This window comes from Nesoenas mayeri, assembly GCF_963082525.1.
Source record: "Nesoenas mayeri genome assembly, chromosome: 30".
In the NCBI taxonomy this organism is placed as follows: Eukaryota; Metazoa; Chordata; class Aves; order Columbiformes; family Columbidae; genus Nesoenas; species Nesoenas mayeri.
Window position 1 is genome coordinate 1,721,349 of NC_137564.1, and position 24,836 is coordinate 1,746,184.

Sequence of the window (24,836 nt, forward strand, 5' to 3'; positions counted from 1 at the left end):
TTGTATGTGTTGGGATGTTCTCTGCGCTGGCTCCCGAGCACTAAATGGGGCGGGAAATTCCACCTTTGCCGCGCCTGCTTTGCCCAAACCCCTTTTTTTTTTGAGGAAAAGCACCAAATCCCCCGGGAGGGATTTTGAGGCCGCGAATGGACGCCGAGCTCAGAACCCAAGTGCACTTAGTGGTGTTGGGCACCCCCGCCGGGCCCTGCCTGCGGTGGAGGGGTTTTAGGGCAAAACCCGTGAATTGAGCATTTTAATTGTGAACATTGCCCGGAGCCTGGTGGGCAAAGCCCCCGCGATGCTTCATTTCAGCGCCCGGAACTGACTCCGCGCCTGCTCCTTTGCAGCACACAGACCATGTTGGCACTGGTTTCATTCCCACTCGCGTTAGGCCGGCGCGGGGGTCCCGTCGGGCGCACCCCGTCCTGTCCTCCCACAATAAACCAAAACCCCACTAACTCACCCCAGAATGGCACCCACGACTCTTTTTTTCCACCTCAATTCCAGCCCCGAATTCTCTTTGCCCCGAATTACTGGATGTGTCCTATTTTGGGGCTTTTGTGCAGCGCGTTGCCCCCTTTCTCGGCGTTCGAGGAAGATTTCCTTCCATTTAAATACCAAATTCAGACTTGAATTTAAAAAGTAAACCCCTCCATCCCCATTTTTGTCAAATTCACTCTATTTGGAGGCCCCTTTTCCCAGATTTGGGCGGTTCTGTACCCAGGGAAGGTTTGCGCAGCACTAAGGGAAAATCCAGCCGCTCGCTGGCGTGGGATATTTTGGACGCTGAAGCTAAAACGGGTTTAAAAAGAGGAAAACTGGCTGCGTCCGTTCTGGATTTGGGGTTGGGGCGGATTTGGCCCCGTGTCGGGGGTCTCACGGCGGGGGTTTGTGCTCCGTCCCCCGGGGGTTTGGTGCACCCGTTCCGGGGTGTCCCGCGCTGACCCCGCGCCGGCGCAGCCGCGGCCTTGGCCAGCGCCCCCGCAGGAAATGCCGCTCGTTTCACCGCGTCCGGAGCCAAAACCCGGCCTAAAGACCCAGAGCTGCCGCGCCGGGGGGTTTTCCTGCAGGAGGAAATGGGGGGCACAAGCTGCAGCCGCCAGCACCCCCAGATCTGCAGGGGATGCACCTCACGCGGGTTTGAAGCTCAGGGGTGTGTCTGAATGCTGCTGGCTGCCGCTAAGCCTGGCCTAGGCTGGGTTTATCCCCCCAGCACTGTCTGGGCTCCCTGGTAACCGGGGTTTGGGGTCCCCAGGGGGTTCAGGTGACCCCAGGGCCACCAGGCACCTGCTGCCGGGGGGGGGGGGCGGGGTCCCCTTGTCCCTTTGTCGCCCCGGGGGGGTTTTGGGGCGGAACGCGGGGTGTTTGGGGCTGGGAGGAGAAGGTCGTGCCTGGGCCGTGAGTCACCGCCAGAAACCGGTTCCTCCCAAACCGGAGACGCCGAGGGACGGGGGCCCAGAGGGCTGGGGGGACAAAGGGATGGAGGGGACAAAGGGGACAGGGGACCCAGAGGGATGAGGGCGCCCAAAGGGGGCGGGGATGCCCTGTCCGGGGCTGTGCCCCCCCCGCTGCCAAAGCGTCACTTTTGGGGTGCGGGGGCTGTGTGAGCCCCATCCCACACGCTGTGTCTATTATGGGGTGTCTGGGGTGTTGTGTGCACCCCCAGCCCTGCCCGTCCCTTTGGGGGTGTCTGTGCCCCCACCCTCCAGCGCAGCCCCTGCCCGCCACCCCAGGGGTGTCCCCGCTCTCTGGGGGTCCTGCCGGTCTGCTGCCCTGCGCCCCCGGGCCCGCGGCGGGATAGCGGGGGCGGGATAGCGGGACCGGCGGGCGGGAACCGGAGCGGGGACGCCGGGACCGGGAGGGTCCGGAGCGGGGACGCCGGGGGCGGGAGGGTCCGGAGCGGGGATGCCGGGGGCGGGATCCCGGGCCGGGGGCGGGATCCCGGGGCGGGCCGTGGCGCTCGGGGCTCCCGCTCCGCTCCGCTCCGCGCCGGGCCCGCCCGGCCAAAGTCCCCCCGCCATGAGCGCGGCCCCGGGCGGCCGCCCGGCCTTCCCCGGCCTCCCAGGTACGGCGGGTGCGGGCGCTGCGGGCGCTGCGGGCGCTGCGGGCGCTGCGGGCGCTGCGGGATGCTGGGGAGGGGGGTCCGTGGGGGCCGGGGCTCCCCGCACCCAGCGGCCCGTCCCGCAGGGGAGCTGGTGCTGGAGGAGGCGCCGGGCGCCCGGCGCTGCGGGGACGGCGGGGACGGCGACGGCGACGGTTCGGTCCCCGGGACGCTGCTCTGCACCAACCGCCGCGTCGCCTTCCTGCCCGCGCAGGTGGGAGCGGGACCGGCCGCGGGGACCCCGGGACAGGGACACACGGGGCAGGGACACACGGGACAGGGACGTCCTGGGACAGGGAACCCCGGGACAGGGACCCCCGGGACAGGGAACCCCGGGACAGGGACACACGGGACAGGGAACCCCGGGACAGGGAACCCCGGGACAGGGACACACGGGACAGGGACATCCTGGGACAGGGAACCCCGGGACAGGGACACACGGGACAGGGACATCCTGGGACAGGGAACCCCGGGACAGGGACACACGGGACAGGGACACACGGGACAGGGACTCCGGGACAGGGAACCCCGGGACAGGGACCCCCGGGACAGGGACACACGGGACAGGGACACACGGGACAAGGACCCCGGGACAGGGACCCCGGGACAGGGACACACGAGACAGGGACACACGGGACAGGGACACACGGGACAGGGACCCCGGGACAGGGACACACGAGACAGGGACACACGGGACAGGGACACACGGGACAGGGACCCCCAGCTGCATGCTGATCCCACCCAGGGACACCCCCACCTCATCCCGCCCCCCAGCCCAGCTGCACCTGTGCCCCATCCCCGTGGCGTCCCAGTTCCACCACGATCCCATCCCAGTAGCATTCCAGCTCCATCCTGGCCCCATCCTGGCCCCATCCCCATCCCAAACCCATCCCGGTTCCATCTACACCCCATCCCAGACCCATCCTAACCCCATCCCAGACCCATTCTAATCCCAGCTCCATCCCAGCCTCATCTCAGCCCCATCATCCTGGTTGCACCGTCACCCCATCCAAATCCCACCCCATCCCCATCATAATCCCCCCCCCCCCCCCCCATCTCAATCCCCCCCAGCCCCATCCCGGCCCCCTCTCGCTCATCAGCCCCAGAAGTGCCACTTTCACCCAGAGCTCAGGGCAGGACTCCCTGGGGCCCAGCGGGACCCCGGATCGGGCCCCACCGCCCTCCCCGTGCCGGGGATGCACCGCGGCGCTTCGCTGTGCCCCCGCAGGCCCCCGGCTCCCGCGTGTCCCTGCGCAGCGAGGACGACGTGGCGCTGCCCTGCATCCGCACGCTGGTGGCAGGTGAGGGTGCCGCCCCGGCCCCGGTGCGAGCCGGCGCGTCGGGGCGCTGAGCGTGTCCCGCTCGCAGCCAGCAGCTGGGCCAAGCCCAAGGTGCTCACGGCCGCCTCCACGCTCAAGTTCATCCCCGAGGAACTGGCCGTTTTCTGCCGGGATTTCCGCCTGCTCCGCTTCCAGTTCCACGCGGACGGGCTGGCCCCGCAGGCCTTTCGGGTGAGGGGGGTGGGGGTGGGGGGCGGGGGGCCGGACCCTCCTCGGGGGGGTTTCGGGGGGCACGTCCCCCCTGGCGCCTCCGCTGTGCAGGTGGCCAACGCCATCGCCCAAGCGCGGGAGGCGGCCGCGTGGCTCGGGGACACCGGCGAGGGACACGGCGGCTGGTCCGGCGCCCCCGGGACGCGGCCCGAGGACGAGGAGGAGGAGGATGGGGACGAGGAGGATGGAGATGAGGAGGACGGGGACGAGGACGAAGGCTCGGCCGCCACGCCGCTCTTCGAGAACCTGCGCGACTGGGAGAAGGAGCTGAGGCGGCTGGGGGCCGAGGGCTGGAGGGTCAGCGCCGTCAACGAGCGCTTCGACATGGCCCCCAGGTACGGCCCCCGCCCTGGACGCCGGGGTCCACGGGCCCCGGCACCCCAAAAGGACCAGGGAGGCGGGGAAACCCTCCTGTTTAGGGGAAAACACCTTCTAGAAACACCCCCCTGGGTTTTGGGGGTGCAGCCACGCCATGCCCCCCCGCAGCCTCCCGCGCTACCTGTGGGTGCCCAGCGGGCTCCTGGACCACGACCTCAAACGGACCTTCGCCCACTTCCAGGAGCGCCGGGTGCCCGTGAGTGCCGGGGGGCGCGGGGGTGCCGGGTGACTCTGGGGGGGCCTCACCCCGTTCCTCCCGCAGCGCCTGTGCTGGCACCGCCCGGGCGGGGGGCACCTGCTGCGGGGCGCCGCGTTCCACCCCGCGTCGGAGCCGGGCGCCGAGGACGTGAGGTGAGGCTGGGGCCGGGGGGGGTCCGTCCCACCCCATCCCCACCTCGTCCCACCCCGTCCCACCCCGAGCCCCGTGTCCCAGGTGCCTGGAGGCCCTGCTGCTGGGCGGCCGCGGGCCCTGCGTGGTGGCCGATGCCACCGAGCTGCCCTCGCTCGCCGACATCCAGCTGGCGCACCTGAAGCTGCGGGCGCTGTGCCTGCCCGGTGAGCGGGGGCGGGCGGGGACCCCTCTGTGACCCCCGGGATCCCCGGTCCCGCTGACCCCCGCCCTGCGCCAGGTGCGGTGGCCGACGACAAGTGGCTGTCGGCGCTGGAGGGGACGCGCTGGCTGGAGCACGTGCGGTGAGCGGGGGGCTCGGGGGGGTAAAACCTCACCCTAAACCCCCCTTTATTATACCCTAAAGCCACCTTTATTATGGGGGCCGGGTCCCCCCTGTTGGGTGATGGGGGGTTGCAGTGGGTGCGTGATCACCCCCCACCATGAGCACCCAGCACCTGGGTGGTGGGGGGGGGTGTTTTGGGGTGCCCTGACGCCCCCGTTTTTTTGCCCCCCCCCCCCCAGCACGTGCTTGAGAAGAGCCGTGGAGGTGGCGACGCTGCTGGCGGACACACGGTGCTCTGTGCTGCTGCAGGGTACAGCGTGGGGACGGGGACGGGGACACAGGGGGAGGGGGGGACACAGGGGAATGGGGGGACACACCAGAATGGGGGAGACACAGGGGAATAGGGGGATGAAATGGGATGGAGGGGACACATTGGGGTGGGGGGACACAGAGGGACTGGGGATGCACTGGGGTGAAGGGGAAGCCCCAGGGCTCGCGGTGCCGCACCCTGGGGACCCCGCACCCCCACGTCCCCCCAGAGCCGTCGGACCGGGACCTGAACTGCGTGCTGGCGGCGCTGGTGCCGCTGCTGGGGGACCCGCGGTGCCGCACGCTGCGCGGCTTCCAGAGCCTGGTGCAGCGCGAGTGGGTGGCGGCCGGACACCCCTTCCCGCACCGCATGGGGCTGCTGCGCCGCGGCCCCCGCGACGAGGTGACGCCCCGCACCGCGGCCCCATCCCGCCGTGTCCCCCCATCCCGCCGTGTCCCCATCCCGCCGTGTCCCCATCCCGCTGTGTCCCCCCAGGACCCCGTGTCCCCCATCTCTCCATGTCCCCCCGTCCCTCCATGTCCCCCCCTCTCCGTGTCCGCAGGCCCCCGTGTTCCTGCTGTTTCTGGACTGCGTGTGGCAGCTGGTGCGGCAGTTCCCGGCGGCCTTTGGCTTCACCGAGGCGTTCCTGCTGGCGCTGCACGACAGCAGCTTCGCGCCCTATTCCAGCACCTTCCTCTTCAGCTGCCAGCGCCAGCGCGGCCGCGCGGTGAGACGGGGGGGGGCACGCCGCCGGTTCCCCCCGGAAACGTCGGGTCTGGGGGCTCGGCTGCGCCGTGCCTCAGTTCCCCCATCCCCACCCCAATTGGGGATTGATCCCAGCCCTGTGCCTCAGTTCCCCCATCCCCATCACCAATTGGGGATTGATCCCAGCCCTGTGCCTCAGTTCCCCATCCCCATCACCAATTGGGGATTGATCCCAGCCCTGTGCCTCAGTTCCCCCATCCCCACCCCAACTGGGGATTGATCCCAGCCCTGTGCCTCAGTTCCCCCATCCCCACCCCAATTGGGGATTGATCCCAGCCCTGTGCCTCAGTTTCCCCATCCCCATCACCAATTGGGGATTGATCCCAGCCCTGTGCCTCAGTTTCCCCATCCCCACCCCAACTGGGGATTGATCCCAGCCCTGTGCCTCAGTTTCCCCATCCCCATCACCAATTGGGGATTGATCCCAGCCCTGTGCCTCAGTTTCCCCATCCCCATCACCAATTGGGGATTGATCCCAACCCTGTGACTCAGTTTCCCCATCCGCACCCCCAGTCAGTGATTGACCCCCCCATCTAAAAGCTCCTGTTTCCCCCTCCCCATAGCACAAGTCCCATTCCTCAGTTTCCCCATCCGCACCCCAGTCTGTGATTGATCCCAGCCCTGTGCCTCAGTTTCCCCACCCCCAATGGGGCTCCCCCCCCGCACTGACACCCCCGTTTCCCGCAGCAGCGCCCCCTCAGCCAGGCCCACACCCCCGCGGGCGGGCGGCGGCCCCGGGGGGGCAGCGCTGCGGGGGGGCTCCCCCCGGTCTGGGCCTGGGAGCTGCGCTACAGCCGCGAGCAACGGGCGCGGTTCCGGAACCCCGCGGGGGGGGGCGCCCCCGCCCCGGGACCCCCCGACACCGCCGACCCCCCCAGCCCGGACACGGTGAGTCGGGGGCTGGTTTGGGGACCCCTGCGGAGGGACCCAGGTGTCTGGGTTGCATCCCTCCTGCATCGTCCTCTGTGATTTGAGGAGGGGGCGGGGGGGGGTCAGGAGGGACCCAGGCGTCCGAGTTGTGTCCCCCCCGCGTCGTCCCCTACAATTTGGGGGGGGTCAGTCCCTTCATGGTGCCATGTGCCCCCCCAAACCTGCCCCAGCCCTAACTGGGGGGGTCACCCTCTGGCTGCCCCCCACCTATTTTCCCTAATTTATATTTTTCCCCCCTATTTCCCCCTAATTTCTATATTTTTCCCCTAATTTCTGTATTTCCACTAATTTCTATATTTCCGCTAATTTCTATATTTCCTCCTAATTTCTACATTTCCCCGATTTCCATGGTTCCCCCCGCTCCCGTTCCCGCCGCAGGGCGCTGCGGCGCGGGCCGGGCCGGTGCCGGTGCCGGTGCCGGTGCCGGTGCTGGTGCTGAGCAGGGGGTCCCTGAGCCCGCAGCCCCTGCCCTGGCGGAGCGGCCGCCCCCCCCCGCGCGGGGCCCGCGTGGCCGCGGGGGGGCTGCGGGGCGCTGCCGGGGCCCCCCCGGGGCTGCTCGTGCCCTGCGCCGCGGGACCGGCCGTGCGGCTCTGGCGCCGCTGCTACCTGCGGGGGCTGCCCGACGCGCAGGTGGGCCCGGCCGCCAGCGTCTGTCTGTCCGTCCCGCCCCATGTCCGTCCGTCCCACCCCATGTCCGTCCATCTCACCCCATGTCTGTCCGTCCCGCCCCATGTCCGTCCGTCCCACCCCATGTCCGTCCATCCCACCCCATGTCTGTCCGTCCCACCCCATGTCCGTCCGTCCCACCCCATGTCCGTCCATCCCACCCCATGTCTGTCCGTCCCACTCCATGTCCGTCCGTCCCACTCCATGTCCGTCCATCCCACCCCATGTCTGTCCGTCCCACCCCATGTCCATCCGTCCCACCCCATGTCCGTCCATCCCACCCCATGTCCGTCCATCCCTGTGTCTGTCCATCCCACCCCATGTCCATCCATCCCCACGTCCATCTGTCCCCATGTCTATCCTGACATGTGTCCATCTGTCCATCCCCGTGTCCATCCATCCCACTCCTTGTCTGTCCATCCCCGTGTCTGTCCATCCCACCCCGTGTCCACCTGTCCCTGTGTCCACCCTTCCCGGCCCGTGTCCGTCCGCCCAGCCGTGTCTGCCCGCCCAGCCGTGTCCGTGTGTCCAGCCGTGTCCGTGTGTCCCGCAGCGCGGGCGCTTGGCCCCGTCCCCCGCGGCGCTGGCCGAGGAGCTGACGCTGCTGCAGGACCGGCTGCGCACCTGGGGGGCCGCGGGCCCCCCCGCCGAGGCCACCGACAGCCCCCTCCCGCCCCCCCGGTGACACCCGGACCTCGCGCCCCCCGGTGACACCCGGACCCCCCGCCCCCCCGGTGACACCCGGACCCCGCGCCCCCCCGGGGGACACGGGACAGGGCGGGACGGGACGGGACCGGCGGGGCGGGCGGTGCGGGGGGGTCCCCCGTGTGCCCCCCGGGCAGAGCCCATTAAAGTGCAGTTGGTGCGACCGCGTGTGGCCGAGAGGGGGCGGGGGACCCGATGGGGGCTGGGGCGGGACCGCGGCGCGGGGATCCCCCGAAATGGGATCCACCGGAAATGGGATCCCCCGAAATGGGATCCCCCGGCATGGGATCTCCTGGCACTGGATCATTCAGCACTGGGATCCTCCACACTGGGATCTGCCAGCACCGGGATCTCCCGGCACAGGGACCGCCCGGCACCGGGATTCCCCGGCACTGAGGACCCACAGCGCTGCGGCAGCGCTGCTGGCCCTGGCGGTGACGTCACCGCCCGTCGCGACCGGGGATATCGCGACAGAAGGGCGGCAACGCCCGCCCGCCCGCCCACCCCCAAGATGGCCGCGGCGCCTTCGCCGCGCCCAGCCGTGACGCCACTTCCGGCGCTGGCGGCATTACGCCAACGCGAGGGGGTGGGGTTTGCGTCTGACGTCACGACGCGCGGCGTTTTGTGACGGCGGCGCCGCGCGCGCGGGAGCAGGCGGCGGGACAAGATGGCGGCGGGGCCGATATCCGAGAGGAACCAGGGTGAGCGGCGCGGGGGGCGGGACGCGGGGGCACCGCGGGGGGGCGGGGGGGGCCGCGGGGTCTCTGCGGACACCAGGGTCGGCTGAGCTGGGCGGTGGCGGCCCGGTGATGGGACAATGGGTGCAAACTGAACACAGGAGGTTCCGCTGGCAGCTGAGAAGCAACTTGTTGGGGTGAGGGTGGCAGAGCCTGGCCCAGGCTGCCCAGGGAGGGTGTGGAGTCTCCTTCTGTGCAGACATTCCAACCCGCCTGGACACCTTCCTGTGTAACCTCAGCTGGCTGTTCCTGCCCCAGGGGCTGCACTGGATGGGGTTTGAGGTCCCCCCAGCCCGCACTCGGCCCTGCCTCGGGCGGTGGCCGCACGGAGCCCCCGGCGCCTCAGCAGCCGCATTTCCAGCTCCCGCCCTCACGGCTTTAGCGGATTTGTTTTACAATTGCTTGGAATTGCTCTGCAGATGCCACCGTGTACGTGGGGGGGCTGGACGAGAAGGTGAGCGAGCCGCTGCTCTGGGAGCTGTTCCTGCAGGCGGGACCCGTGGTCAACACCCACATGCCCAAGGATCGGGTGACGGGGCAGCACCAGGGTGAGCTTCCACTGCTGCTCTTTCCTCTGAAACTCTGGATGTCCAGTGAAATGTTTTACTGGGGATGGGCAGAGAGAAATTACAGCAGGGAGGGAGATGGTCCCCAGAAAAAGCACCTTCCCGTCCTGAGCGGGGCCTCGTGCGGATGAGGCTCTTGCGCTTAGTGCTGGAATCAGGTTATGGTTGGATTCAATGATCTGAGGGTCTTTTCCAACCACAATGATTGTTTGACTGATTTTTCTATGACTAAGTCAAGCGGGGTCGGGCGAGCCGCGCGGCTCCTAAAGCCCTTTTTGGGGGGTTGTTTTAGGTTACGGGTTTGTGGAGTTCCTCAGCGAGGAGGACGCGGATTACGCCATCAAGATCATGAACATGATCAAGCTGTACGGGAAGCCCATCCGCGTGAACAAAGCCTCGGCCCACAACAAGAACCTGGACGTGGGCGCCAACATCTTCATCGGCAACCTGGACCCCGAGATCGACGAGAAGCTGCTGTACGACACCTTCAGCGCCTTCGGCGTCATCCTCCAGACGCCCAAAATCATGCGAGACCCCGACACGGGCAACTCCAAGGGCTACGCCTTCATTAACTTCGCCAGCTTCGACGCCTCGGACGCCGCCATCGAGGCGATGAACGGACAGTACCTCTGCAACCGCCCCATCACCGTGTCCTACGCCTTCAAGAAGGATTCCAAGGGCGAGCGGCACGGCTCGGCGGCCGAGCGGCTCCTGGCGGCGCAGAACCCGCTCTCGCAGGCCGACCGGCCCCACCAGCTCTTTGCCGACGCTCCTCCGCCCCCCTCGGTGCCCACGCCCGTTGTCACCACGCTGGGACCCGGCGTCACCCCTCCAGGTGGGTAAACGGCCCCGTGGCGGCTGCGCTTGGGCGCTGGAGTCGTTACCGTTAACATAACGAACCCCATCAGCAATGACCAACCTAAGGATGTGTAAATCATGTCAGTAATTACTGAGTGTGTCAATAGTCTGGGCTCAGCCTTCCCCTTAAACAAAACCAGAGTGATTTGAAGAGCCGTCCTTGCCGTTCGAGCATCCTGGAACGTGCGCAATTAATTGAGGTTTTGTAATATATATCTTGAGACTCTCAGAGGGTCCTTTAGATTAACTTTGCTTATCATAACTTATTGTAATATGAACTAATTAGTATTTGTTTTCTTCTTTCTTTTTCATTTTTCTTTGTTTTATTTCCCCCCTTTTCCCCCCATTCTCCTCTTTTCCCCCTCTTCCCCTCTTGCCCCCTCATTTCCCCTATTTCCCCTTTCCCCCCCTATTTCCCCTTTCCCCCCCTATTTCCCCTTTCCCCCCCTATTTCCCCTTCCCCCCCTATTTCCCCTTTCCCCCCCTATTTCCCCTTTCTCCCCCTATTTCCCCTTTCCCCCCCTATTTCCCCTTTCCCCCCCTATTATTTCCCCTTTTCCTTATGATTTCCTGTCCCGTTCCTCTTCCCGTCTGTCTCCCCCTGCGTGTGCTGTTCCGCTGGTTGGGTGCCGGCGTTCCCCCTGACCCGCTCTCTGCTCTCCCGCAGGTCTCCCCCCGCCCGGCTCGTTCCCGCCGCCGGTGCCGCCCCCCGGGGCGCTGCCCCCGGGGCTGCCGCCCGCCATGCCCCCCCCGCCCATGCCGCCCGGGGCCGGCGCCCCCGGCCCCCCCACCGGCGCTGCGCCCGCCGGGGCCCACCCCCCGCACCCGCACCCCTTCCCCCCGGGCGGCATGCACCACCCAGGTAAGGGCGCTCCGCGTGTCCCGCCTTTCCCGCTCTCTTACATCATTCCCAGGGTGTTTCGAGTTGAAGGGGGACCCCCGGGCAGAGAAAACCCCGAGCAGTTATCCCCTCCGGTCCAAAATTCCCACCCTCCTGCGATAATTCAGGCAAACCGGGACGATTTGGGCGTGGGGTCCCCCCGGTTCGTCACTAATCCCTCGATGTTCAGACGGGCCGGTTCTCGTCTCCCGGGGCGTTGTTTGTCCCGCGCGGACCCGGTGCCCGTCAGGTCCTGCGCTCCAGCCGCCGTTGCGCACCCGCGCGAGGAGCGATCCTGGCAGCCACCGGAACATTCTGCCTTTCCACCGTTAACGCCCCTTCCCGCGCCCCCGCCGCCCCGGCACGCAGCTCCCGTCCACCATCACCATCCCCTTTATCTTCTTGCTCGGACCAATTCCACTTGGCTCCTCTGGGCTCGGGGAGGCAGAAAAGCTCAAATCCTCACAGCTCGCAGCCCCAATAAGTTGATTGGAAGGGAGCTCTCTGAGCAGCTGCTAAATAAGTTCGATAAGGATCGATATGTGAAAGGTTTCAGCGAATGAAGCGGCGAGGGCAGCACGGCAGCGCCGCCGTCCGGCGTTCCTGCGTTCAGCGCGGCGCTTCTGGGCACAGGAGCTGGTTCCGGACACGAGAACAAAGCGTTTCTCTGATTCCCTTCCATACGAGCAGCCTCCGCACCAGGCTCTGCTCTCCAGCGCCAAAGTGGAGCTAAATGACCAATTTCATTTCATTCTTGTTTAATCCTGCCCGTTCTCAAGTGCCCCTGGCCCTGGTGATTAGGCAGCTTTGTGTGATCGCTGGTGACCAGATGGCAGCTGCTTGTCCCCGATTACCGGCTGGATTGTTCAGGCTTTAAAGCAGCTAATTACCCCCGGGAAGGGAAAGCTCCGCGCCCTCTGGGTTCCCGTGCGGAGAGAACCTGCCTTGGGATTTTAAAAAGGGGGTAAAGAAGAGAATATTGGGAAAAAAAGTTGATTTGGAGGGGCATGGGGAGTCAAGGGGCTGAGTAGCTCGGACACAACCTCCCAGGTTGGGGATTTCTGTCCCAGGTTGGGGATTTCTGTCCCAGGATGGGGATTTCTGTCCCCGATCTGCACCCCACTTGCTGTCACATCGTTGTCCCCACACTCCTCCATCCCCGCAGCGTTTCCCGTTCCCTCTTGGCGGCGAGCGCTGCGTTTCCTCCCGTTTCAAGCCCTTTTTGGGATCAGAAGCCCCTTTGCGGCCCCTCTCCCCGCACGCACAGCTGGGCGCGAGGCCCCTGCGAGCGCGGGTGCCGGCGCCGCGGTTAACCAGCTGGTTCCCCGCAGGAATGCCGCCCATGCAGGTGCACCACGGCCCGCCCGGGATGGGCCAGCACCACCCAGGACCGCCCGGCTCGGCGGGACAGCCGCCCCCGCGGCCCCCGCCCGGAATGCCGCACCCCGGACCCCCGCCCATGGGGATGCCGCCCCGAGGACCCCATTTCGGGTCACCCATGGGTGAGTGGGCACTGCCGAGGGACCTGGGGGGGTTGGGTTGGATTTGGAGAACAATTTATTGCCAGAAAAGGGTTGTTGGGTTTTGGAAGAGGCTGAAGTGCTGGAGTCACCGTCCCTGGAGGGTGTAAAGACGGAGATGAGGTTCTCAGGACATGGGGTGGTGACGGGGGTGGGGGGAATGGTTAGAATTGATGATCTTGAGGGGCTTTTCCAACCAAAATGGTGATTCTGTGATCATGGACGGGTTTGGGTTGGGAGGGACCTTCAAACAGCATCCAGTCATGGGCAGGGACGTCCCCAACAGACCAGGGATGTCCCCAGCAGATCAGGGACACCTCAGGCCGAGCGGGCAGGGGGGGCGGGTTTTGGGGCGGGAGGGGCTGTTTGTGTGGCCCCGCGGGGCCGTTAACGTGTGGCTCTGTCCCCAGGTCACCCGGGCCCCATGCCGCACCACGGGATGCGCGGCCCCCCTCCGCTGATGCCCCCGCACGGCTACAACGGGCCCCCCCCGGCCCCCGCCCTACGGCTACCAGCGCGTCCCGCTGCCCCCCCGGCCCGCGCAGAGACCCCCCGGGGTGCCGCCCCGCGGCCCCTTGAGGGGCCCCCTCCCCTAGACGTGGCGCCTGCGGAGCCCCCTCCCTGTCACCGTCCCCAGACTGCCCTGTCCCCTCGCACCGTCATCCCCGCGCCCAGCAGGGGCCGGTGGGTCCATCCCTGTCACCCCCAACTCCGCGGTTCCCCCTCCCCCCCTTTTCCCCCTTCTCTTTTTCTAACATTCCTTCTCACGCCTCTCCCCCTGCTCCCCCGTGCAGCCTCAGCCTTGAGGGTTTTCCATGTACCGTGACCGGTGGTTTTTATTCCCCTGTAACGCAGGGCTCTCCCTGTTACCAATAAAGCATTTGGGGCGCGGGGGCCGTCCCCCCGGAGCCCGCGCTGACCCGCTCCCCGCGCTCGCAGCTCCTGACGCTCGCTGGCACCTGAAGGCTCTTTGCTGACGCGGATCCCGGCTCTGGTTTTGGTGAGACGCCGCGTTAGGGTCGATGCCCCCGCTCTCCGCTTTCCCCAGGCCGTCCTGGGTCTGTGGAACCCGGGGCACCCGCGGTGGCGAAAATGAACGATCGAGCCTTAAAATTCCTGGTATCGTTGGGCGCTGGTCCCGGAGAGTGCGAGGAGGCGGCCAGGGCGCTTGGACCCGTGGTTTGGCAGCAAAACCTGCTCCCCATGTCCCTGCCAGAACCAAACAGTTCCAATGACAAATCGGCCCCGGCACAGTCGTAACCGGGAATTTGGTGCCGATTGCCCTGCGGCTTTGGATTTAATTTCACAGCAAGGCTGGCCCGGCTTCCAAAAACCTCAGCGTGGCAGAGAACAACGTCGGGTTTAACAGCAGAACAAAAGCACAGGTGCTGAGGCTTCTCTGTCCCGCAGAGCAGTCGGGACAGGACCCGCAAACCTGTTCCTATCCCACCGCCGGTTTTCTTTGGTTCCGTCGCCCCGATTTTTGTCCCGTCTCCGCGGTTCCAGGGCCCGAAGGAAGGAGCCGCGGTCACCGCGTCTCCGGTCGCACATCGGAGCTCCCGGCCGCTCCGCGCGGCTCTGGCGGTGACATTGAGGCACAGGAGTCACGGCTCCGTGGGCCCGAGGAAGCAGTGCTCCAGCCCAGCCTGGCAAAGCCGGACACCCCTTAGGTGCGGATTAACCCGATGGAGCGCGTCGGGGCGGACACAGGGTGCGTGAAAAGCCCCAGTACCTCAGCGGCGTTGCCCTTTTTGGGGTTGTTTCCAACAGGATTTCAATTATTTCACAGCTTCCAGTTTCCTGAATCCTTCTCGGTGCTGGTACCACTGGTGTGGGCTGGTCCCAGCTGGTCGCCTGCTCTGAGAGCTGCGTGGTTATTATTATTATTAATATTATTATTATTACTGTTAATTCTGGGCACTGGTTCCCACCATGGCCACACTTGCTTCAGCCTCGCACACACCTCCCTCCTCTTCCTCCTCTCATTGAACGATGGTTTATTGGGGACTGGGAGTTACTGGGAGCCACTGGGAGTCCGTCCCCGTCCCTGTGCCCCCCGATGGGTTTGGAGCCGGCTCAGCTCACCGCCCGTGTGCTGTGAGTCGGGGGCATCAGGGCAGCTCCAGCTCCCCAATTTCCCACCGATTTAGGGCAAACTGGGGTGGGTTTGGGTGCCCCGACCGCGCTTTGCGCTCCTGCAATAGCCACATCCCCCCCCAAAATACATCAGTCGCCTTTGCGCCCTATCGCAAGGGGGGGCCGGGGCTGAGCAGCTCAGGCGCAGCCGATTTGATGCGAAAAATGGGAAACGGAGCCGCGGGGAGGCCGTGACTCAGATTTCCCAGCCTGCGCTCGCGCCCGCGGCTGCGGTGGCGGCGGGAGGGGACGGGCACGGGCGCGGGGACGGGGACGTCGCCGCAGCCAAATCCTCACGGCTCCGCCACCGCCGATCCCGGGGAGGGGGCACGGGCTGCTCGGACCCCCCCCCGCCACCGTCATCTTCATCCCGGCATCTCCGGTACCGCAGCATCCTCCTCCCGGCGCCTCCGGTAGCGCAGCTCCGGGAGCTCCCGCAGGGCATCACCCTCCTCTGGCGGCGGCTAATTAGCTGGGAGGATTAACGAGCCCCCGTTCCGCACCCCCCGGCTGTGTCGCAGCCCTCCCCGGTGCGATGGACTCTCCCAGCGCTCAGCGCGTGTGGCGGAGGCTGCGGCGCTAGCGCTGGTACCCGGCAGCTCCCGTCTCGCCGTATCCTCTGCCGAGCATCCTTCGGAGGCGGACGCCGCGCCGAGCGCCGGATCGCGGCGAGGGCTGGGGCAGGTGAGCAGCCGAGCAGAAATACCTTTGGTAAGGCGGATTTCCCCCTCCTCTCCCCGCCGGTTGCACCGAGCGTCCCCGGAGCCGCGGTGCCGTGCGTTGGGGGTTCGGCTTCGCGTTCTCCGCTCGCTGTGGCCATTTTGTCCGGGCAAACCTTTGCCTCCGGCTTCGCTCTGGCTGTTTCTTGGCGTGTTTAAGGGCTTCTCGCCCCCTCGGTGCGTGGCCGGGGCGGCCGTGCCGGCGGGGCCGCGCTGTGGCCGCGGGGATGGGGTATTTGCGGGGGGGGTTTGGGGAGGGGGCAGCGCTGTAGGTTTTGGGGTGTCGGAGATGACCTTGGCCGTGGGTGATCTGGGAACTCTTCCCCCTTGTCGCCATGTTCTTGCCACCACACAAAAGGGCTGGGGGGCTGCGCTGGGGGGTGCGGAGCCCAATGAGCCCCCGGGGGGGTGGGACCCCCAGGGCTGCGTCTGGCGGGAGGAAACTGGTCCAAGGGCCCATAACCTTGTCTGGGGCTGGTGGGGCCGCCCCGGATGGGGCCGGTGATGTCTTTTTTGCCACCAGAAAAGCATTTTTGGGACCCCCCCCACCCCAGGCTCTTGTGCATAAGGTGCCTCGGTCTACCCGTGGTTTCTGGCTGGTGAATGCAAAGCTCTGATGGCCAAAGCGTCTGGCGCTCCCGGCTCGTTCGGGGCAGCGTCGCCATCGCCCAGCCCGCCCGTGACCTTGCTCCCCATCCTCATCCTCAGCGCACATTCGGCCTCTGGCCGCTCCCCTCTCCCTTCTCCCGCTTCTCTATACGTCACGGGCCGTATAGCGGCGTCCCGGCCGCCGCGGGGGCTGCGCGAGGAGCTGCCGGCCTGGCGGGAGCCAAATGACCTTGGCCGTGAATCGGCTCCTTGCCGGGGCGGCGGGCGGCACCGGGTCCCCCCGAGGAGGGGACCGGGGTGTCCCTGGGGGGCACAGGGCTGGGGGCGCATTGGTGGGTTTTGTGCTGCTTAAAAGCACCTGCCCGGCTTGACGAAGGAACGGGGGTCGGTTGTGCCGCAGCAGCGTCCCCGGTCCCCGCCGGCCGCGCAGCCACCGTGGGGTGTCCCCCCCCCCCAGCGCTGCCGCCAGCCCCGGCTGATCAGAAAGGCTAATTTTAGCTTCCCTGTGGCCTCGCTCAGGGAGGGGGACGCGGGGCCGGCTGCGTCCCCGTCCCCGTCCCCGTCCCCGCGCTCAGTTCCTGCCTCCTCGGCAGAGCTAAAAATAGTGGTGTGGGGGGGCCGCGGCAGCCCCCGTGCTGGGTCAGCAGCCCGGGCCGGGGGCTGCGTGTCCATCCCCGTCACGGGCTCCGCGAGCCCTGAGGGGGACACCGCGCCCCTGCCCGCCTGGGGGGGCACAGGAGGTGTGGGGACAGGGAGGTGTCACCCCCCAGGGACCCCAACCCAAACCTGCCTCCGTGACCCTGGGGCACCAACACCAGCACTGGGGCAGCCCTGGGGGGCTCTGGGGACCCTGGGGGCAGCTCTGGGGACTCTGGTGACCTCGGGGGGGTGGTCCTCTCGCTGTCCCCTCACTGTCCCTCTGGTGCCGCTGCTGCTCCATCCCACGGGTCCCCAGGAAATGTGGGGGGTTTGGCCCAGGCCTGGTCTTTGGTGGTGACTTGCAATCCTGGGCGGATGGCGCAGGGACAGTGACGTCCCCTGATGTCCCCCCTGCTCCCTTCTCCTCTGTCCCTTGTGGGGACAGTCATGGAAGGGCCCGATTCTGGCTGCAGCCCAGGGGCGCTGGGCCGTGTCCCCCCTCCCGCTGGCGATGCGCAGGGGTGTCCCCGGGCCCCTGCTGTCACCGGGCACCTGCCACCCCCGGGGTCACCCTGTGGCCCGCTGGGGTCAGCTGAGCCCCCTGGCGGTGTCCCCGGGGTCCCCACGCTCTGTCACCCCAGCGCTGCCACCCCCTTTGCCCACGGCCGCGCTGAGCTGGGGGGCAATGCAGCTGCGTGGCCACGCCCCCCTCGAAGCTCATTGGCTGAACAGCTGGGCCGCGCCTCCACAGCCCCATTGATGGTGGTGGGGTGGCCACGCCCCCTGGCGCTCATTGGTCCTCGGCCCGGCCGCACCTTCCCAGCCCCATTGAGAGGCCGGCGGGGCCTTTTCCCGCAATGGGGCGGGCGGGGACAGGGGGTCCCTGGGCCTGGGGGCTCTGACCTATGGGCGGTGGGGGACAGGGGGGCTGTGGGACCCTCCTGCTCCCCACTGGGACCCCTCACCGCTGGGATCCCCGCCGTGGGGCCGATTTGGGGGGCACTGCAGAGCTCTGGGCTCAGACCCCTCCCCGTCCCCACGGGTGACCCTGGGTGGGCAGATGGGGGGGTGGCCTTGCAGTGGCACGGGACACGCGGGACACCCCCCGTCTTGTTTGTCCACGCCAATCCACCGATGCCGCAGGTTCCGCTCCCTCCTCCCGCCGCCTTATTGATTTGGGTGGATTTGGTTCCAGCAGCAGCTGGGAAAAGGGGCGGCGGGGGGGACCGAGCACCGCGGCCGGGGGGCCGTTCCGCCCTAAAGCAGCCCTGCTCGTGTCTGGGCTCCTCAGGTCTGGGGTCCCCCCGCGTCCCCTCCCAGCTGGATGGGTAGAGCCGTCACTCGTGTCTCCGCATCCCACCGCGCTCCCCGGGCGTGAGGGCGCAGCCCCCGACGCAGAGACCCCCCCGGCCCGTCGCGGCCCATCCCGGCGGCACCATGGACGAGAGCTTCCGAGACCGGACGGCGTTCATCCGGGGCGCCAAGGACATCGCCAAGGAGGTGAAGAAACACGCGGCCAAGAAGGTGAGCAAGGGCATGGACCGCGTGCAGGACGAGTACACCAAGCGCTCCTACTCCCGCTTCGAGGAAGAGGAGGACGACGAAGATTACGCGCCCCAGGACGGCTACTACCGGGGCGGCGAGGGGGCCAACGAAGAGGAGGGGGCGTCCAGCGACGCCACCGAGGGCCACGACGAGGAGGACGAGATCTACGAGGGCGAGTACCAGGGCATCCCCCGGCACGAGTCGCTGAAGGGCGGCGAGCGGCTGGGGGCCCAGGCGGCCGCCGGCGCCTTCGACGACAGCGACGGCCAGCGGCGCAAGGACCGCGAGGAGCTGGCGCAGCAGTACGAGCTCATCCTGCAGGAGTGCGGCCACGGCCGCTTCCAGTGGACCCTCTACTTCGTGCTGGGACTGGCCCTCATGGCCGACGGCGTGGAGGTGTTCGTGGTGGGCTTCGTGCTGCCCAGCGCCGAGAAGGACATGTGCCTCTCCGACTCCAACAAGGGCATGCTGGGTGAGAGGGGACGGACGGGGGGACGGACAGGGGGACGGAGGCACTTGGGGGACCTGGGGGGAGATGGGGATGTGGACACAAGGAGGTGGGGACATGGGGGGACACGGGGGGATGTGAGGGACAGGAAGCCGTGGGAAGAGACAAGCAGATGGGGACATGGGGGACACGAGCAGATGGGGAAATGGGGGGATATAGGGGATGTGGGGGGACACAGGGACTGAAGGGACACAGAGGGTACAGGGGATATGGGGTGACACAAGCGCATGGGAGACAGAGAGGGACACAGGAGGGACGTGGGGAGAGATGAGCAGGGGGGGCCCTGGGAGCTGCAGGTCATGAGAGGACATAGGGGGACATGGGGGACTCGGGGAGATGTGGGGGGTCACAGAGGGGACATGGGAGACGTGGGTATTGGTGACACGGAGCGGAGTGTGGGGACATGGGAGGTGTGGGGGACACATGGGGCGCAGTCCAGGGGGGCACGGAGTGACCTGGGCTATGGGGGGGACACCACGAGCTGTGGGAGGGACACGAGGAGATCCCATGAGGATATGGGGGGTCACAGAGATGCAGTGGGATATGGGGGGGGCAGGAGGAGGCGTGGGGACAAGGAGGGACACGGAACTCCCGGACACACGTCGGGGGTGGGGGGGCACGGCTGCGCAGTCGCGCTGTGACTCGCGGCCCCCCCGGCTGCTCTGGCTGCGCCCCCAGCCCCCTGCCCGCTGCTGCTGCACCGCGGCGCGACCCCCGCAGGTGTCCCCTCCCTGAGACCCGCACATGTCCTGGGGGGCATCTCCACCCCCATCCTGTGGTACCCAAATAAATCGGGGGGGGCAACCCCGGTGTGTCCCCCCACCCCGCTCACACATGGGCGTCAGTCCTGGAGTCCCCACCCCGATCGGTGTCACCTCCGTGGGGCGACTCGGGCTGCTCGGCCCGTGTCCCCAGGGCTGACGTCCCCCCGTGTCCGCAGGGCTCATCGTGTACCTGGGCATGATGGTGGGCGCCTTCGTGTGGGGCGGGCTGGCGGACCGGCTGGGCCGACGGCAGTGCCTGCTCATCTCCCTCTCCGTCAACAGCGTCTTCGCCTTCTTCTCCTCCTTCGTGCAGGGCTACGGCACCTTCCTCTTCTGCCGCCTCCTCTCGGGCGTGGGGTAAGGGGGGCAGCGCCCCGGGGACCCAGAGCACCCCGGGGGCGGCCGGAAACCCCCGCTTGCGGTGGGGGGGGGGTGACGCCGCTCTGTCCCCCAAAGCATCGGTGGCTCCGTCCCCATCGTCTTCTCCTGCTTCTTGGAGCGGGTAAGGGGGGGACAGCGCCCCCAGGGGACTCGGAGCACCCCAGGGGACCCAGGCGTCCGGAAACCCCCGTTTGCGGTGGTGGGGGCGGTGACACTGCTCTGTCCCACAAAGCGTCAGTGGCTCCGTCCCCATCGTCTTCTACTTCTTGCTGTGGGTAAGGGGGGATCTCAGCACCCCAGAGGGGTCCCAGGCGTCCGGGCACCCCAAACCCCGCCTGCGGTGGCGGGGCGGGGGGTGACACCACTCTGTCCCCCCAGCATCGGTGGCTCCATCCCCATCGTCTTCTCCTACTTCTCGGAGTTCCTGGCGCAGGAGAAGCGGGGGGAGCACCTGAGCTGGCTCTGCATGTTCTGGATGATCGGGGGCATCTACGCCTCGGCCATGGCCTGGGCCATCATCCCCCACTACGGTAAGGCCGCGGCGGCGCGGGGTGTGGCGGCTGGGGGGCCGGCAGCACCCCCGCCACGTCCCGCTCTGCACAGGGTGGAGTTTCCAGATGGGCTCCGCGTACCAGTTCCACAGCTGGCGCGTGTTCGTGCTGGTCTGCGCCTTCCCCTCCGTGTTCGCCATCGGGGCGCTCAGCACCATGCCCGAGAGCCCCCGCTTCTACCTGGAGGTGGGGGGACCTGGGGGGACGTGGGGACCCGTCCTGGGGGGGGGTGAGGAAGGACCCTCCCCAAGTGGGTGGGGGGTGGGGGGAGGTGGGCAGGGGGCCTGAGACGGGGGTGGAAGTGGGGACACCCAACTGGGGACAGCAAGGGGGTGGTGGGGACCCAACTGGGGGCAGCAAGGGGGTGATGGGGACACGGGGACCCAATTGGGGACCAGCAAGGGGGTGATGGGGACCCAACTGGGGACCAACAAGGGGATGATGGGGACCCAACTGGGGGCAGTGAGGGGGTGATGGGGACATGGGGACCCAGCTGGGGACAGCAAGGGGTGGTGGGACCCTGAGCAGCTGATGGAGATGGGGTCCCAGGCAGGGACCCCGGGTGGGCGGGGGCGCGGGGTGACCAGGGTGTCCTTGCAGAACGGCAAGCACGACGAGGCCTGGATGGTGCTGAAGCAGGTCCACGACACCAACATGAGGGCCAAGGGCCACCCCGAGAGGGTCTTCTCGGTAGGGACCCCCGGGCCGGGGCTGGGGAAACTGAGGCACGGGGGATGGGGCCCACCTGGGGGCCTTGGCTGGGGCTGGCGCACCCCGGTGTCCCCACACTGTTGTCCCCACCCCGTGACCCCCAGGTCACCCACATCAAGACCATCAAGCGGGAGGACGAGCTGATCGAGATCCAGTCGGACACGGGGACGTGGTACCGGCGCTGGCTCGTCCGCGTCCTCAACCTCTCGCAGCAGGTGGGGACGGACCCTGCCCGGGTGTCCCCGCGGCCCCTCGTCACCCCGCGGCCCCTCGACTCCTCGGGTGTCCCCGTGTCCCCTCGTCACCTCGTGTGTCCCCCGTGCAGGTGTGGAGCAACTTCCAGCAGTGCTTCGCGCCCGAGTTCCGGCGGGTGACGCTGATGATGATGGCCGTGTGGTTCACCATGTCCTTCAGGTGGCAGCGGGGACGCCCGGCCGGGCTGCGAGGGGACTGGGAGCACTGGGAGGGGACTGGGAGCACTGGGAGGGGACTGGGATGGGATGGCCAGCACTGGGAGGGATTGGTAGCACTGGGATGAACTGGTGGCACTGGGAGAGGACTGGCAGCAGTGGGACGGGACTGGTGGCACTGGTGCAGACTGGTGACACCAGGATGGACTGGGAGCACTGGGATGTGACTGGCAGCACTGAGGTGAACTGGTGGCACTGGGACAGGACTGGTGGCACTGGTGTGGACTGGTGCCCTGGTGCAGACTGGCAGCACTGGTGCAGAGTGGTGGCACTGGGATGGACTGGCAGCACTGGGATGAACTGGTGGCACTGGGGGAGGACTGGCAGCACTGGTGCAGACCGGTGGCTCTGGTGGCCCTGGTGGCCCTGGTGGCACTGGGGGGCTGCTGGCGCGGCGGAGCCGGGCTCACGGGCTCACGGGCTCATGGGCTCCCGGGCTCCCGTGTCCCCCGCAGCTACTACGGGCTGACGGTTTGGTTCCCGGACATGATCAAGCACCTGCAGAACATCGAGTACGCGTCGCGCACCAAGCTCTTCACCCGCGAGAAGGTCCGGCACTTCACCTTCAACTTCACGCTGGAGAACCAGGTCCACCAGGGCGGCGAGTACTTCAACGACAAGTGCGTGTCCCCCGGGGCGCCCCGCGGCCGCGCGGGCCGGGGTGACGGGCGCTCCCTCCACCCAGGTTCATCGGGCTGAAGATGAAGTCGGTGACGTTCGAGGACTCGCTGTTCGAGGAGTGCTACTTCGAGGACATCACCTCCAGCAACACCTTCTTCAAGAACTGCACCTTCATCTCCACCGTCTTCTACAACACAGGTGGGCCGGGGGGCCCCTGCGCGGGGGTGGCGGAGATGGGGTGACCCCACCGACCCCGTTCTTGGTCCCCCCAGATCTCTTTGAGTACAAGTTCATCAACAGCCGGGTGCTGAACAGCACGTTCCTGCACAACAAGGAGGGCTGTCAGCTGGACTTCAGCGACGACAACAACGCCTACATGATCTACTTCGTCAGCTTCCTGGGCACCCTGGCCGTGCTCCCCGGGAACATTGTCTCCGCGCTCCTCATGGACAAGATCGGCCGCCTGCGCATGCTGGGTGGGTGCTGGGTGCTGGGTGTTTAGTGAGTGGTGGGTGCTGGGTGGGTGGTGTCAGGTTGGATGAGGTTCCGTGGAGGAGCGTGTTCAGTTTGGAGATCATGGAGTCACAAGGGATTGGGTTGGGAGGGACCTTCAAGGCTCATCTGGTCCAGGGCATGTCCCTGGGCTGGTTGGATGTCCCTGGTCTGGTTGGATGTCCTTGATCAGTTGGGGATGTCCCTGGTCTGGTTGGATGTCCCTGATCTGGTTGGATGTCCCTGATGAGTTGGGGATGTCCCTGGTCTGGTTGGATGTCCCTGATCAGTTGGGGATGTCCCTGGGCTGGGCCGGGTGAAGGAGGCATCTCTGCTCAGGATTAGATGGGCTTTGGAGGTCCCTCCCAACCCAAACCCTTCCATGATCATTCAATCACAATTTTGGTTGGAAAACACCCTCCAGGTCATGGAGTCCAACCAGAACCCCCCAGCACTAAACATGTCCTGAGAACCTCATCTGTCCAACCCTCCGAGGATGGCGACTCCAGCACTGCCCTGGGCAGCCTGTTCCAACACCCACAGCCCTTTGGGGAGAAATCACCCCAAATTAACAACCTCAACCTCCATTTATCATGAGAACATCCAGGGATGTGGCTCTGAGCAACCTGATCTGGTGGAGATGTCCCTGATGTATTGAACATGTCCTTGATCTCTTGGAGATGTCCCTGGTCTATTGGAGATGTCCCTGGTCTATTGGAGATGTCCCTGGTCTGTTGGATGTCCCTGGTCTGGTTGGATGTCCCTGATCCATTGGGGATGTCCCTGATCAGTTGGAGATGTCCCTGGTCTGGTGGGAGATGTCCCTGGTCTGTTGGACGTCCCTGGTCTGTTGGGGACACCCCTGCCCATGAGGGGATGCTCTGAAGGTCCCTTCCACGATCACAGAACCGCAGGCTGGTTTGGGTTGGACAAACCCCTCAAGCTCATCAGGACCCAGCCCCGGAGCCCTCCCCGCGCAGCTCACCCCCGTCCCCCCTGACGTGTCCCCGTGTCCCCGCAGCCGGCTCCAGCGTCATGTCCTGCGTCAGCTGCTTCTTCCTGTCGTTCGGGAACAGCGAGTCGGCCATGATCGCGCTGCTCTGCCTGTTCGGGGGCGTCAGCATCGCCTCCTGGAACGCGCTCGACGTGCTCACTGTGGAGCTCTACCCCTCCGACAAGAGGTGCGGCCGGGGAGGTTTGGGTGCTGGGGGAGGTTTGGGGTGCTGGGTGCCAGATATGGGGTTTGGATGCTGGCACATGGTCTGAGTGCTGGCACAGGGTTTGGGTGCTGGCGCAGGGTTTGGGTGCTGGCACAAGGTCTGAGTGCGGGGCACAGGGTTTGGGTGCGGGGCACAGGGTTTTGGTGCTGGCACAGGGTTTGGGTGCTGGTGCAGGGTTGGGGTGCTGGCACAGGGTTGGGATGCAGGGCACAGGGCGCAGGGTTGGGGTGCGGGGCGCAGGGTTTGGGTGCTGGCACAGGGTTTGGGTGCTGGCACAGGGTCTGGGTGCTGGCACAAGGTTTGGGTGCTGGCGCAGGGTCGGGCTGCGGGGCGCAGAGTTGGGGTGCTGGCGCAGGGTTGGGGTGCTGGCGCAGGGTTGGGGTGCTGGTGCAGGGTTTGGTTGCTGGCACAGAGTTGGGGTGCTGGCGCAGGGTCTGGGTGCTGGCGCAGGGTCGGGGTGCTGGCGCAGAGTTGGGGCGCAGCGCGGGCGCCCCTCCCCCGCGGCCCCGCGCCCCGGCCCAGCGCCCGCGGTGCCCGCAGGACGACGGCGTTCGGGTTCCTGAACGCGCTGTGCAAGCTGGCGGCCGTGCTGGGCATCAGCATCTTCACGTCCTTCGTGGGCATCACCAAGGCCGTGCCCATCCTGCTGGCGTCGGCCGCGCTGGCGCTCGGCAGCTCCCTGGCCCTCAAGCTGCCCGAGACGCGGGGGCAGGTCCTGCAGTGACCCCCCCCAAAAACCCCCTCTGCCCCCCGATCCCGGCGCCCTCCCGCCCCCCCGGGGGTTTAGTCTCGTTAGACACTGTGAAACGTCTTTTCTTGGAGCATTTGGG

The 24,836-nt window shown here is 67.0% G+C and overlaps 3 protein-coding genes across 3 annotated transcripts; all 3 read left to right on the plus strand.

The window, feature by feature from the left end:
- Window positions 1–1,905: 1,905 nt before the first annotated feature.
- MTMR11 (myotubularin related protein 11) lies at window positions 1,906–8,059 on the plus strand (the record flags this gene model as incomplete). Its single annotated transcript, XM_080361124.1, has 15 exons — window positions 1,906–2,065; window positions 2,188–2,315; window positions 3,330–3,402; window positions 3,470–3,612; window positions 3,703–3,986; window positions 4,138–4,225; window positions 4,292–4,380; window positions 4,463–4,584; window positions 4,659–4,722; window positions 4,943–5,013; window positions 5,243–5,415; window positions 5,576–5,740; window positions 6,469–6,666; window positions 7,132–7,338; window positions 7,928–8,059. 15 exons carry the CDS (start codon window positions 1,906–1,908, stop codon window positions 8,057–8,059), a joined length of 2,097 nt encoding a protein of 698 aa, XP_080217250.1.
- A 604-nt stretch (window positions 8,060–8,663) lies between these two features.
- SF3B4 (splicing factor 3b subunit 4) lies at window positions 8,664–13,348 on the plus strand. Its single transcript, XM_080361279.1, is given in 7 exon segments — window positions 8,664–8,780; window positions 9,236–9,364; window positions 9,675–10,217; window positions 10,908–11,102; window positions 12,452–12,622; window positions 13,051–13,118; window positions 13,120–13,348. Coding segments are annotated over 7 exon segments (1,257 nt in total). The 5' UTR covers window positions 8,664–8,746; the 3' UTR covers window positions 13,237–13,348.
- A 4,832-nt stretch (window positions 13,349–18,180) lies between these two features.
- Window positions 18,181–24,730, plus strand: SV2A (synaptic vesicle glycoprotein 2A; the record flags this gene model as incomplete). Its single annotated transcript, XM_080361022.1, has 12 exons — window positions 18,181–18,760; window positions 19,737–19,917; window positions 20,320–20,471; window positions 20,545–20,678; window positions 21,093–21,182; window positions 21,308–21,418; window positions 21,529–21,617; window positions 22,129–22,293; window positions 22,359–22,492; window positions 22,567–22,770; window positions 23,808–23,967; window positions 24,547–24,730. The coding sequence occupies 12 exons, from the start codon at window positions 18,181–18,183 to the stop codon at window positions 24,728–24,730; spliced, it is 2,184 nt and encodes a 727-aa protein (XP_080217148.1).
- Window positions 24,731–24,836: the final 106 nt, after the last annotated feature.